Below are 12692 nucleotides of genomic sequence, written 5' to 3'. Positions count from 1 at the left end.
AGCGCAAGTGGAAGGAGGAGCTGGGAAGAGAGATAGAGGATGGTCTATGCGCGGATGCATTGAGTAGAGTCAACGTGTCCACCAGATGTGCCAGGCTCAGCCTGATACAATTCAAGGTCGTTCATTGGGCTCACATGACAGTGGCCCGGATGAGCAGATTCTTTGGGGTGGAAGACAGGTGTGCAAAATGTGCGGGAGGACCAGCGAACCGTGTCCACATGTTCTGGACATGTCTGAAGCTTAGCGGATTTTGTCAGGGGTTTGCAGCTGTCATGTCCACGGTGTTAACAACAAGGGTGGCGCTGAGTCCAGAGGTGGCGATTTGCGGGGTGTCGGAGACCTGGGAATCCAGGAGGAGAAAGAGGCAGACGTTCAGGCCTTTGCTTTCCTGGTAGCCCGGAGACGGATACTATTAGCTTGGAGGGACGAAAAGCCCCGAAGTTGGAGACCTGGCTATCGGACATGGCTAGCTTTCTCCTGTTTGGAGAAAATCAAGTTCGCCTTGAGAGGGTCACTGTTAGGGTTCGCCCGGAGGTGGCAACCGTTCGTCGACTTCTTCGTGGAAAATTTTTTTTTTTTTTATAAATATTTTATTGAAATTTTTGGTCAACCAACACAGTACATTGTGCATCCTTTACACAATATTATAACAACACAAATAACAATGACCTATTTTATAAACAAAAAATGAATAAATAATAAATAACAAAAATGAAAACTAACCCTAATTGGCAACTGCCTTATCACAAGTAACACTCTCCAAAAATATAATTTAACAGTCCAATACATAATTATCTGTCGCAACGACCTATACATATTATACTAACAACCTGAGAGTCCTTCTGGTTCCTCCCCCCCCCCCCCCCTCGATCCTGGGCTGCTGCTGCTGCCTTCTTTTTTCCATTCCATCTATCTTTCTGCGAGGTATTCGACGAACGGTTGCCACCGCCTGGTGAACCCTTGAGCCGACCCCCTTAGAACGAACTTAATCCGCTCTAGCTTTATAAACCCTGCCATGTCCATTTATCCAGGTCTCCACCCCCAGGGGCTTGGCTTCTTTCCACATTAACAATATCCTGCGCCGGGCTACTAGGGACGGAAAGGCCAAAACATCGGCCTCTCTCGCCTCCTGCATTCCCGGCTCTTGTGCAACCCCAAATATAGCCAACCCCAGCTTGGTTCGACCCGGACCCCCACTACTTTTGAAAGCACCTTTGTCACCCCCATCCAAAACCCCCTGTAGTGCCGTGCATGACCAAAACATATGGGTATGATTCACTGGGCTTCTCGAGCACCTCGCACACCTATCCTCCACCCAAAAAATTTACTGAGCCGTGCTCCAGTCATATGCACCCTGTGTAATACCTTAAACTGAATCAGGCTTAGCCTGGCACACGAGGACGACGAGTTTACCATGCTTAGGGCATCTGTCCACAGCCCCTCCTCGATCTCCTCCCCTAGCTCTTCTTCCCATTTCCCTTTTAGTTCATCTACCATAGTCTCCCCTTCGTCCCTCATTACCCTATATATATCTGACACCTTACCATCCCCCACCCATGTCTTTGAGATCACTCTGTCCTGCACCTCTTGTGTCGGGAGCTGCGGGAATTCCCTCACCTGTTGCCTCGCAAAAGCCCTCAGTTGCATATACCTGAATGCATTCCCTTGGGGCAACCCATATTTCTCGGTCAGCGCTCCCAGACTCGCGAACTTCCCATCCACAAACAGATCTTTCAGTTGCGTTATTCCTGCTCTTTGCCACATTCCATATCCCCCATCCATTCCCCCCGGGGCAAACCTATGGTGGTTTCTTATCGGGGACCCCCCCCAAGGCTCCAGTCTTTCCCCTATGCCGTCTCCATTGTCCCCAAATCTTCAGTGTAGCCACCACCACCGGCTTGTGGTGTAGTTCCTCGGTGAGAACGCAATGGGGCTGTCACCATAGCCTGTAGGCTAGTCCCCCGACAGGACGCCCTCTCTAATCTCTTGCCGCTCCCTCCTCCTCCTCCCATCCACTTACTCACCATTGAAATATTAGCGGCCCAATAATACTCACTTAGGCTCGGTAGTGCCAGCCCCCCCCATCCCTGCTCCGCTGTAAGAATCCCTTCCTCACTCTCGGGGTCTTCCCGGCCCACACAAAACCCATGATGCTCTTTTCAATCCTTTTAAAAAAAGCCTTCGTGATCACCACCGGAAGGCACTGAAACACAAAGAGGAATCTCGGGAGGACCACCATCTTAACCGCCTGCACCCTCCCTGCCAGTGACAGGGATACCATATCCCATCTCTTGAAATCCTCCTCCATTTGTTCCACCAACCGCGTTAAATTTAACCTATGCAATGTGCCCCAATTCTTGGCTATCTGGATCCCCAGGTAACGAAAGTCCCTTGTTACCTTCCTCAACGGTAGGTCCTCTATTTCTCTACTCTGCTCCCCTGGATGCACCACAAACAACTCCCTTTTCCCCATGTTCAATTTATACCCTGAAAAATCCCCAAACTCCCCAAGTATCCGCATTATTTCTGCCATCCCCTCCGCCGGGTCTGCCACGTATAGTAGCAAATCGTCCGCATACAAAGATACCCGGTGTTCTTCTCCTCCTCTAAGTACTCCCCTCCACTTCTTGGAACCCCTCAACGCTATCGCCAGGGGCTCAATCGCCAGTGCAAACAATAATGGGGACAGAGGGCATCCCTGCCTTGTCCCTCTATGGAGCCGAAAATATGCAGATCCCCATCCATTCGTGACCACGCTCGCCATCGGGGCCCTATACAACAGCTGCACCCATCTAACATACCCCTCTCCAAAACCAAATCTCCTCAACACCTCCCACAAATAATCCCACTCCACTCTATCAAATGCTTTCTCGGCATCCATCGCCACTTACTATCTCCGTTTCCCCCTCTGGTGGGGCCATCATCATTACCCCTAACAGCCTCTGTATATTCGTGTTCAGCTGTCTCCCCTTCACAAACCCAGTTTGGTCCTCGTGGACCACCCCTGGGACACATTCCTCTATTCTCATTGCCATTACCTTGGCCAGGATCTTGGCATCTACATTTAGGAGGGAAATAGGTCTATAGGACCCGCATTGTAGCGGGTCCTTTTCCTTCTTTAAGAGAAGCGATATCGTTGCTTCAGACATAGTCGGGGGCAGTTGTCCCCTTTCCTTTGCCTCATTAAAGGTCCTCGTCAATACCGGGGCGAGCAAGTCCACATATTTTCTATAGAATTCGACTGGGAATCCATCCGGTCCCGGGGCCTTTCCCGCCTGCATGCTCCTAATTCCTTTCACCACTTCTTCTACCTCGATCTGTACTACCAGTCCCACCCTTTCCTGCTCTTCCACCTTGGGAAATTCCAGCCGATCCAAGAAGCCCATCATTCTCTCCCTCCCATCCGGGGGTTGAGCTTCATATAATTTTTTATAAAATGTCTTGAACACTCCATTCACTCTCTCCGCTCCCCGCTCCATCTCTCCTTCCTCATCCCTCACTCCCCCTATTTCCCTCGCTGCTCCCCTTTTCCTCAATTGGTGTGCCAGCAACCTGCTTGCCTTCTCCCCATATTCGTACTGTACACCCTGTGCCTTCCTCCGTTGTGCCTCTGCAGTGCCCGTAGTCAGCAAGTCAAATTCTACATGTAGCCTTTGCCTTTCCCTGTACAGCCCCTCCTCCTCCTTCCGCATATTGTCTGTCCACCCTCAAAAGTTCTTGCAGCAACCGCTCCCGTTCCTTACTCTCCTGCTTCCCTTTATGTGCCCTTATTGATATCAGCTCCCCTCTAACCACCGCCTTCAACGCCTCCCAGACCACTCCCACCTGGACCTCCCCATTATCATTGAGTTCCAAGTACTTTTCAATGCACCCCCTCACCCTTAGACACACCCCCTCATCTGCCATTAGTCCCATGTCCATTCTCCAGGGTGGGCGCCCTCCTGTTTTCTCCCCTATCTCCAAATCTACCCAGTGTGGAGCGTGATCCGAAATGGCTATAGCCGTATACTCCGTTCCCCTCACCTTCGGGATCAACGCCCTTCCCAGCACAAAAAAGTCTATTCGCGAGTAGACTTTATGGACATAGGAGGAAAAACGAGAACTCCTTACTCCTAGGTCTGCTAAATCTCCACGGGTCTACACCTCCCATCTGCTGCATAAAATCTTTAAGTACCTTGGCTGCTGCCGGCCTCCTTCCAGTCCTGGACTTCGACCTATCCAGCCCTGGTTCCAACACCGTATTAAAATCTCCCCCCATTATCAGCTTTCCCCATCTCTCCGGAATGCGTCCGAGCATCCGCCTCATAAAATTGGCATCAACCCAGTTCGGGGCATATACGTTTACCAAAACACCGTCTCCCCCTGTAGTTTGCCACTCACCATCACGTATCTGTCCCCGTTATCCGCCACTATAGTCTTTGCCTCGAACATTACCCGCTTCCCCACTAATATAGCCACCCCCCTGTTTTTCGCATCTATCCCCGAATGGAACACCTGCCCCACCCATCCTTTGCATAGCCTAACCTGGTCTATCAGTTTCAGGTGCGTTTCCTGTAACGTAACCACATCTGCCTTAAGTTTCTTAAGGTGTGCGAGTACCCGTGCCCTCTTTATCGGCCCGTTCAGCCCTCTCACGTTCCACGTGATCAGCCGGGTTGGGGGGCTTCCTACCCCCCCCCCCCCTTGTCGATTAGCCATCCCCTTTTTCCAGCTCCTCACCCGGTTCCCACGCAGCTGTATCTCCCCCAGGCGGTGCCCCCCCCGCCCATCCCCTCCCATACCAGCTCCCCCCTCTCCCCAGCAGCAGCAACCCAGTAATTCCCCCCTCCCCACCCCCCCCTCTAGATCCCCCGCTAGCGTAATTACTCCCCCCATGTTGCTCCCAGAAGTCAGCAAACTCTGGCCGACCTCGGCTTTCCCCCGTGAACTCTGCTCGCACCGTGCAACGCCCCCTCCTTCCTGCTTCTCTATTCCCGCCATGGTTATCATAGCGCGGGAACCAAGCCCGCGCTTCTCCCTTGGCCCCGCCCCCAATGGCCAACGCCCCATCTCCTCCACCTCCCCTCCTCCCCCATCACCACCTGTGGAAGAGAGAAAAGTTACCACATCGCAGGATTAGTCCATAAAAATCCTCTTTCCCCCCTTTTTAACCCCCCTCTTAGCCCCCCACATTCGCCCCACCACTTTGTTCAAACGTTCTTTTTAATAACCCGCTCATTCCAGTTTTTCTTCCACAATAAAAGTCCACGCTTCATCCGCCGTCTCAAAGTAGTGGTGCCTCCCTCGATATGTGACCCACAGTCTTGCCGGTTGCAGCATTCCAAATTTTATCTTCTTTTTATGAAGCACCGCCTTGGCCCGATTAAAGCTCGCCCTCCTTCTCGCCACCTCCGCACTCCAGTCTTGATAAACGCGGATCACCGCGTTCTCCCATTTACTGCTCCGAGTTTTCTTTGCCCATCTAAGGACCATTTCTCTATCCTTAAAACGGAGGAATCTCACCACTATGGCTCTGGGAATTTCTCCTGCTCTCGGTCCTCGCGCCATCACTCGGTATGCTCCCTCCACCTCCAACGGACCCGCCGGGGCCTCCGCTCCCATTAACGAGTGCAGCATCGTGCTCACATATGCCCCGACGTCCGCTCCCTCCGCACCTTCAGGAAGACCAAGGATCCTCAGGTTGTTCCTCCTTGCGTTGTTCTCCAGTGCCTCCAACCTTTCCACACATCGTTTCTGATGTGCCTCATGCGTCTCCGTCTTCACCACCAGGCCCTGTATGTTGTCCTCATTCTCGGCTGCCTTTGCCTTCACGACCCGAAGCTCCCGCTCCTGGGTCTTTTGTTCCTCCTTTAGCTCTTCGATCGCCTGTAGTATCGGGGCCAACAGCTCTTTCTTCATTTCCTTTTTGAGCTCTTCCACACAGCATTTCAAGAACTCTTGTTGTTCAGGGCCCCATGTTAAACTGCCACCTTCCGACGCCATCTTGGTTTTTGCTTGCCTTCCTTGCCGCTGTTCTAAAGGATCAACTGCAATCCGGCCACTTTCTCCTCCTTTTTTCATCCGTATCCAGGGGGGATTCCCTTCTGGTTTACCGCACAGTGTTTTTAGCCGTCAAAATTGCCGTTGGGGCTCCTATCAAGAGCCCAAAAGTCCGTTTCACCGGGAGCTGCCGAAACGTGCGACTCAGCTGGTCATCGCCGCACCCGGAAGTCCCTTCTTCGTGGAAAATTAATCGTCAGCAGAAGGGGGGGGGGGGGGGGGGGGGTTAGTTTACCTTAGAGTAGGGGGTTAATAAAGGTGGGACCTGTAAGAGAGGGTGACGGCTTTTGCACTATGTGTATAGTTTCATGTACTTTGCTTATTTTGTTGTTGTTACAATACCAAAAATACCTCCATGAAATGTTTATTAAAAAAAAAAGAATGAATTCGTCAACCGACTCTCTAAGCTCTGTGTCGGCATCAATGAGCCCCTCTTGACCTCCGTCTACAGCTTGCCAAGAACCAGCAGGCAACGGTCATGTGTGCCTATGCCCCAACCTTTAATGCCAATGATGAAGCCAAAATGACTTCTATACCACCCCAGGCATCATACTTTCCAACATTCCTGAGGAAGATATGTTCGTCCTCCTTGGGGACTTCAATGCCAGGTCTGGAAAGCGCTTTCAAATATGAAAAAGAACCATTGGAAAGGAATGAGGTGGAATTGCAACTCCTGCTCACCAAATGCACAGATCACCAGCCTGTCATCACTAACGCACTGTTCTGCCAAAAAGACAAGTTCAAGACTTCCTGGAGACATCCACGATTAAAGCACTGGTGCATGATTGATTTTGCCATTGTTCAATCTCAAGACCAAAAGGATGCCCTCATCACCAAAGCGAAAACCAGTGCAGATGACGGCTGAACAGACCACCGGCTCATCTGCTCCTCCATGTCAATCAAACTCCTCCAGAAGCAGTAGAACGTCAGCAAACCGCTCAGAAGGATCATCGTTGAGCGGCTTCAAAAGCCAAGCATGCTAGTGAACTTCCAACAATGTCTCCCAAATCTTGAAAGGATTCATTCTAATAGAGTGGAGGAAAACTCGAAAGAGCAGGAGACAGCTATCATCCCAAGCTCATCGGCTCCAGGACCGGGAAACTTCAAGACTGATTCGATGAGAACGACCACACCATCTAAAACCTTATTGACAAGACGAGGAAAGATCTCTGTGCCTGCCAAAATGACAACCGGCAAGGCAAAGAGGAGAGCTCAGCAATCGGCAAAGGAACAAAGAACAACTAGGGAAATGAAAAAACAATGGTGGACTGAGAAAGCCGAGCTGCAAATCCTGGCCATCAAGCATGACACCTGGGGCTTCTTCAGTGCCGCAAAGGCAGTATATGGACCCAGCACCCTAGGCCTCAATCAGATGTGAACTGAGATCCTTTTGAAAGACAGAGGAAACATCAGCCTTCAATGGAGAGAACAGTTCAAAGAACTCCTAAACCGAGATGAGGAAATGTTTGAGGAAATCCCCCAACTCCCCATCAAAGATGATCTCTCACCAAGATTGGACAAAGTCAAAGTCACCATTAAACATGTAAAGAATGGAAAAGCTGCAGGATGGACGGGTTTCCAGCGGAGATCTTCAAACAAGGAGAAGAGGTTACCCGTCATCTCCATTAGTTGTTCCTAAAAATCTGGGACAAGTAGAAATTCCTGCCGACCTCAAGAAAGGAGACAAAGCGGATCTGAGCAAGGCTTTTGACTCTGTCAATCAGGAAAAATGTCGGCGACAGTCCTCATCGACGGAAATGAGGCAGAAACCTTGGAGATCAAGACTGGAGTTCAAGCAGGGATGTGTCAGCACTCCCCACGCCAGCCCACACTTTTTCTTCTCCATCTTCATTGCCACCATCCTTAGCCTTGTTGAGGACAAGCTTCCCAGTAAAATGGACTTTGTCTACAGGATGGACAAAAAACTTATCAAACGTAACCAGTTGAAATCCAAGAAGAAAGCGACACTGACATCGCTCATCGAACTTTAGTATGCGGATGACATCGCCATCTCCACTCCATTAGAAGACAATCTCCAAGCCATGCTAGACACTTTTGCAGAAGCATACCGAAGATTCGGTCTCAGCCTCAAACTCAAGAAGACTCACATCCTTTACCAACCCGTCCCAGGGAAGATCCAGTCTTTCCCTTCCATCAAGATCAACGGAGAAATCTTCCCAAACGTGGAGCATTCCCCTACCTGAGGAGCCACTTCTCATTTAAGGCTGACATCTATGCAGAGATCCAACATTGTACCCAATCCGTGTGCCTCCTTTGGACGCCAAAGGATGAGAGTCTTCGACCACCGGGGCATTTGTGCTGACACCAATATCCTTGCGTGCAAGGCAGTCGTCCTCCCAACTCTTCTATACGGCTCAGAAACCTGGACTATGTACAGTCTAGGCCCTGGAGATGTACCATCAACGCTGTCTGAGGTGGATTTGCTGCATCAGCTGGGAGGACAGGTATGCTAACATCGGCATCCTTGAACAAGCTAAGAACAACAGTATTAAGGCCATTATCATCCGAAACCAACTCCCAAACAACCACATGCTTAGGATGTCAGAGACTCAAATTTCCTAAGTAAAACTTCGCCCAGCTCTAGTAAAGCTCCAGAACGAGAGGAGGACAAAGTAAATGCTTCAAAACACCCTAATTTACCTCAAGAAAGGCAATAGAGACATCCATACCTACGTTCAGAAGTGACCTACTTGGAGGAACTTCCTGATTGAAGGGAAATAATTCTTCGAGGACACACAACAACAAGAGGAGGCCTGGAAAAGGAGCATGAGAAAGGAATATCACCAATCTACAGTCCAAGGACTGCGGTACATCCCGGAGTCATAGAATTCCTACAGTGCAGAAGAAAGACATTCGGCCCATCAAGCCCTCTGAACGAGCATCCTATCTATGTCCACTGCCCCGTCCTAACCCTGTAATCCCTAACCCCACCTAACCTGCACATCTTTGGACACAAGGGGCAATTTAGCATGGCCAATCTACCTAACCACATCTTTGGACTGAGGGAGGAAACTGGTGCACCTGGAGGAAACCCATGCAGACACAGGGAGAAAGTGCAAATTCCATAAAGACCGTTACCCAAGGCCCGAACTGAATCCAGGTCCCTGGCGCTATAAGGCAGCAGTGCTTGCCGCTGTGCCGTCCCATGGTAACATCTGCCAATTGTGCGGTTGAAGAGGCAGTTCTAGGACCTGGCTCATCAGCCATGCAAGGATCCACTAAACCCATGACCTGTAATGGAGTTTCTTAGGTGGACAATAATACTCATTAGCTAAAGAAGAGCTGAAATACAGAATGAGATTTTGCGTTTGTCTTCACAAAAGAAGATTACCAGAGGAAGAAGTGGAGATATTGGACTAGATAAAAATATAAACAGAATGCCAAAATAGGCTGGCAAATCTCAAAGTTAACAAGTCAGCTGGTTTCGATGAAATACGTCTCAGTTGCTGAGGGAAGATGGGATAGAGATAGCAGAAGCTCTCAGCAATCCTTTAGTTCTCCTTGGACATTAGAGTGGTGCCAGCGGCCTGGAGGATTGCAAATGTTACACCTCATTCAAAAATCTGGAGAGCGATAAATCTGATGATCACAAACTGAATAGTCGAATGTTAGTGGTGGCAAACTTACCACAAACAATTTTCAAGGGCAAGTTAAATTTTCTTGGAGAAGCATGGGATAATAAGGGATTGCCAGCACTGATTTATTGAAAGGAAATCATGTCTGCCGAAGCTGATTGAGTTACTCGATGAATTAACTGAAGGGATTGACAAAGGTCGTGGATATTGTATATATGACTTTCAAAAGGCATTGGAGAAAGTACATCATAACACACTTATTCAGAAAATAGAAACACAACACATGGTTAAATAGTGACTTGGGTATAAAATTGACTTGAGTGATAGGAGGCAGAGAGCAGTGGTGAATGATTGTCCTTCTGACCAGATAGAAGCATACAGTGGGGCCCCAGCGAACTGTATTGTTTTTTGCGTTATGTTGAAATAACCTTAACTTCGATAAAGGAACTGTAGACTGATGAAATTAGCAGTCATGGGACCGATATAATTTAATGCAGAAAACTGTGAGGTGGTACATTTTGAGAGAAGCAATATGGAGAGACACTATAATCTAAATGGTACTATTTTGAGGTTGGTGCAAGAGCAGAGGAACCTGAGGCATATTCACAAATCTTTGGAGGTGACCAGGCAAGTTGGGAAGATGATTAAGAAACTACAGTATATTCAGCTTTGTAAATAGGGGCATTAAATGCGAAAAACAACGGGGGCGATTCTCCAATATTGGGCCCAAGTGTTTGCGCCGTCGTGACGACGGCGTGAACCGGGCCCGGTTATGTACGGGCCAGTACGGCGCTGGAGCAGTTCACGCCGTTCCAGCCTCCTTAGGCGGCGCCAAATGGGTGCCGCGTCAACCCGCGCATGCGCAGGGGACTTCTGCGCGACAGCCCCGACCAACACGGTGTTCAGGGGCCGGCCGCGCCAGGTAGTAGGCCGGGGGGGGGGGGTTTGGAGGAGGTGGAGGGAGGCGGGCCCGCCGATTGGTGGGCCCCGATCGGAGGCCCCACCCCCCACAAGCCGGGCCCGGTTATGTACGGGTCAGTACGGTGCTGGAGCGTTTTTTCTGCTCAACCCATGCATGCGGAGTTGGGCCGCGCCAACCTGCGCATGCGCGGGAGACTTCTTCTGCGTGCCGGCCCCGACCAACATTGGGTCGGTGTTCAGGGGCCGGCCGCACCAGGAAGTAGGCCGGGTGGGGGCAGGGGGGGGGGGGGAGAGAACGAGCCGGCCGGCCTGCCGATCGGTTGGCCCCGATCACGGGCCAGACCCCATCGGAGGCCCCACCCCCCACAGGCCGGGCCCGGCTATGTACGGGCCAGTACGGCGCTGGAGTGGTTCACGCCGCTCCAGCGCCGCGTCAACCCGCAGATGTGCAGTTGGGCCGCGCCAAACTGTGCATGCGCAGGGGACTTCTTCTGCGCGCCGGCCCCCGACCAACATGGGGTCGGTGTTCAGGGGCTGGCCACGCCAGGAAGTTGGGGGGGGGGGGGGGCTGCCGATTGATGGGCCCCGATCGTGGGCCAGACCCCATCGGAGGCCCCACCCCCCCCACAGGCCGCCCCCGACCGTTCACGCAGAGCTCCCGCCGGCAGCGACCAGGGGTAAACGGCGCCGGCGGCCCTGCCGATTCCTGCGGCTGGCACCGCGCCAAAGGCGCCGGCGCAAATGGCGGCGATTCTCCGCACCTCGGAGAATCGTGCGCCGGTGTCGAGGCGCGGTTGCGGTGATTCTCCGGCCCGGCTCGGAGAATCGCCCCCAACGTTTAGTCATATCTCTAGTTAGGCCTGAGCCGAGTATCGCACACAATTCTGGGCAGCACATTTTGTAGGGACGTTTTCAAGGCCTTAGAGAGGATACAGATGAGGTTTACTAGGATGATGAGAAGTTCAGTTATGTGGAAAGATTGGAGAAGCTAAGATTGTTCCCCATAGAACAGAAAAGGTTATGGGGGAGGGCGGAGGGGCTCTAATCAAGGTATTCAAAATATGAGAAATCATGATGGAGAAAATTTGTAAACTATTTCTTTTGGTATCTGGATTGGCAAAGGTCATAGATTTACAATAATTGGCATAAGAACTGGAGGGGAGCTGAGAAATTTACTCATGCAGAGCGTTGTCAAGATGTGGAACACTCGCTGAAACTTTGGTGGAATCAAATTCCATAGAAACTTTGAAAGTCAATTGGACATTAACAGGGCTATTGGAAACAATTGGGGTGCAGGACTAAATTGGATGGCTCTTTTGGGGAGCTGGTATTGTGTTGGGCCTGTGTCCCCCTTCTATGTTGTTGGATTCTAATCTTAATCTAGAAATTATTTCCGAACATACGGTGCTGCTAAATACATGGTAGCATCTGTATGTTGGCTATTTGGAAAACTACAGTAAAAATTGTTCTATCAGTATTCTTTGAAGTCCTCCATTATAGAACACTTATTGCCTCATAATCCTATTTGGTCGTTGCAGTGTACAGACCGGCAAATATCACCAGTGTCATCACCAAACTCATCGCCTATTGCACAGCGCCGAAAAGCAGCCCCAGACCCACTCCAAATTCAACACCTCAACCTCCCCCCAGTGCCACCTCGGTTGGATCTTATTCAAAAAGGAGTGGTTCGGTCACCATGTGCCAGTCCCACCGGTTCACCAAAGGTAAATTATGAAAGCGACTTAACTGTAAAGATCAATTACTATATGCATCATTAATATGAGCCAAGGCATAATATATGAGGAGTTATTGAGTGGTAGTATATTGAGTTTAAAATAATTTTTGAGAACTAGAAAATTAGCATGAAAATCACTTGTGCAAATTATTCAGTTTCATGGTTTTATTCAAGGAATAAATTGTGCCATTCTTGTCTCTTTCCATCAAGCAGATTTAATTAAATAGTTTGTCATGGAAGCAATACAATTTTAAAAATGTACTTATTTATGTTTATGCATGCATTGATTTATATCACCGGCATCTCTTGGTGGCTTATTTTAGGTTGGAGAAAAAATAGGGAGAGGAAAATCCTCAGAAGCTGCTGTAAATATTACAGCTACATGTTGATTATTATTTTCT

General features: G+C 50.0%; 1 protein-coding gene across 5 annotated transcripts in view; it reads left to right on the top strand.

Moving 5' to 3' along the window:
• cblb (Cbl proto-oncogene B, E3 ubiquitin protein ligase) overlaps positions 1-12692 on the top strand; it is a 306490-nt gene that overhangs the window by 191749 nt on the left and 102049 nt on the right. For all 5 annotated transcript variants that reach the window (XM_072513618.1, XM_072513613.1, XM_072513617.1 and 2 more), the window contains exon 9: positions 12095-12280. In XM_072513618.1, coding sequence (XP_072369719.1) covers positions 12095-12280 — 186 coding nt within the window. The remainder of the gene's footprint in view (positions 1-12094; positions 12281-12692) is intronic.

This window comes from Scyliorhinus torazame, chromosome 8 (assembly GCF_047496885.1).
Source record: "Scyliorhinus torazame isolate Kashiwa2021f chromosome 8, sScyTor2.1, whole genome shotgun sequence".
Lineage (NCBI taxonomy): Eukaryota > Metazoa > Chordata > Chondrichthyes > Carcharhiniformes > Scyliorhinidae > Scyliorhinus > Scyliorhinus torazame.
This window is presented reverse-complemented; position numbering and strand designations above follow the sequence as displayed.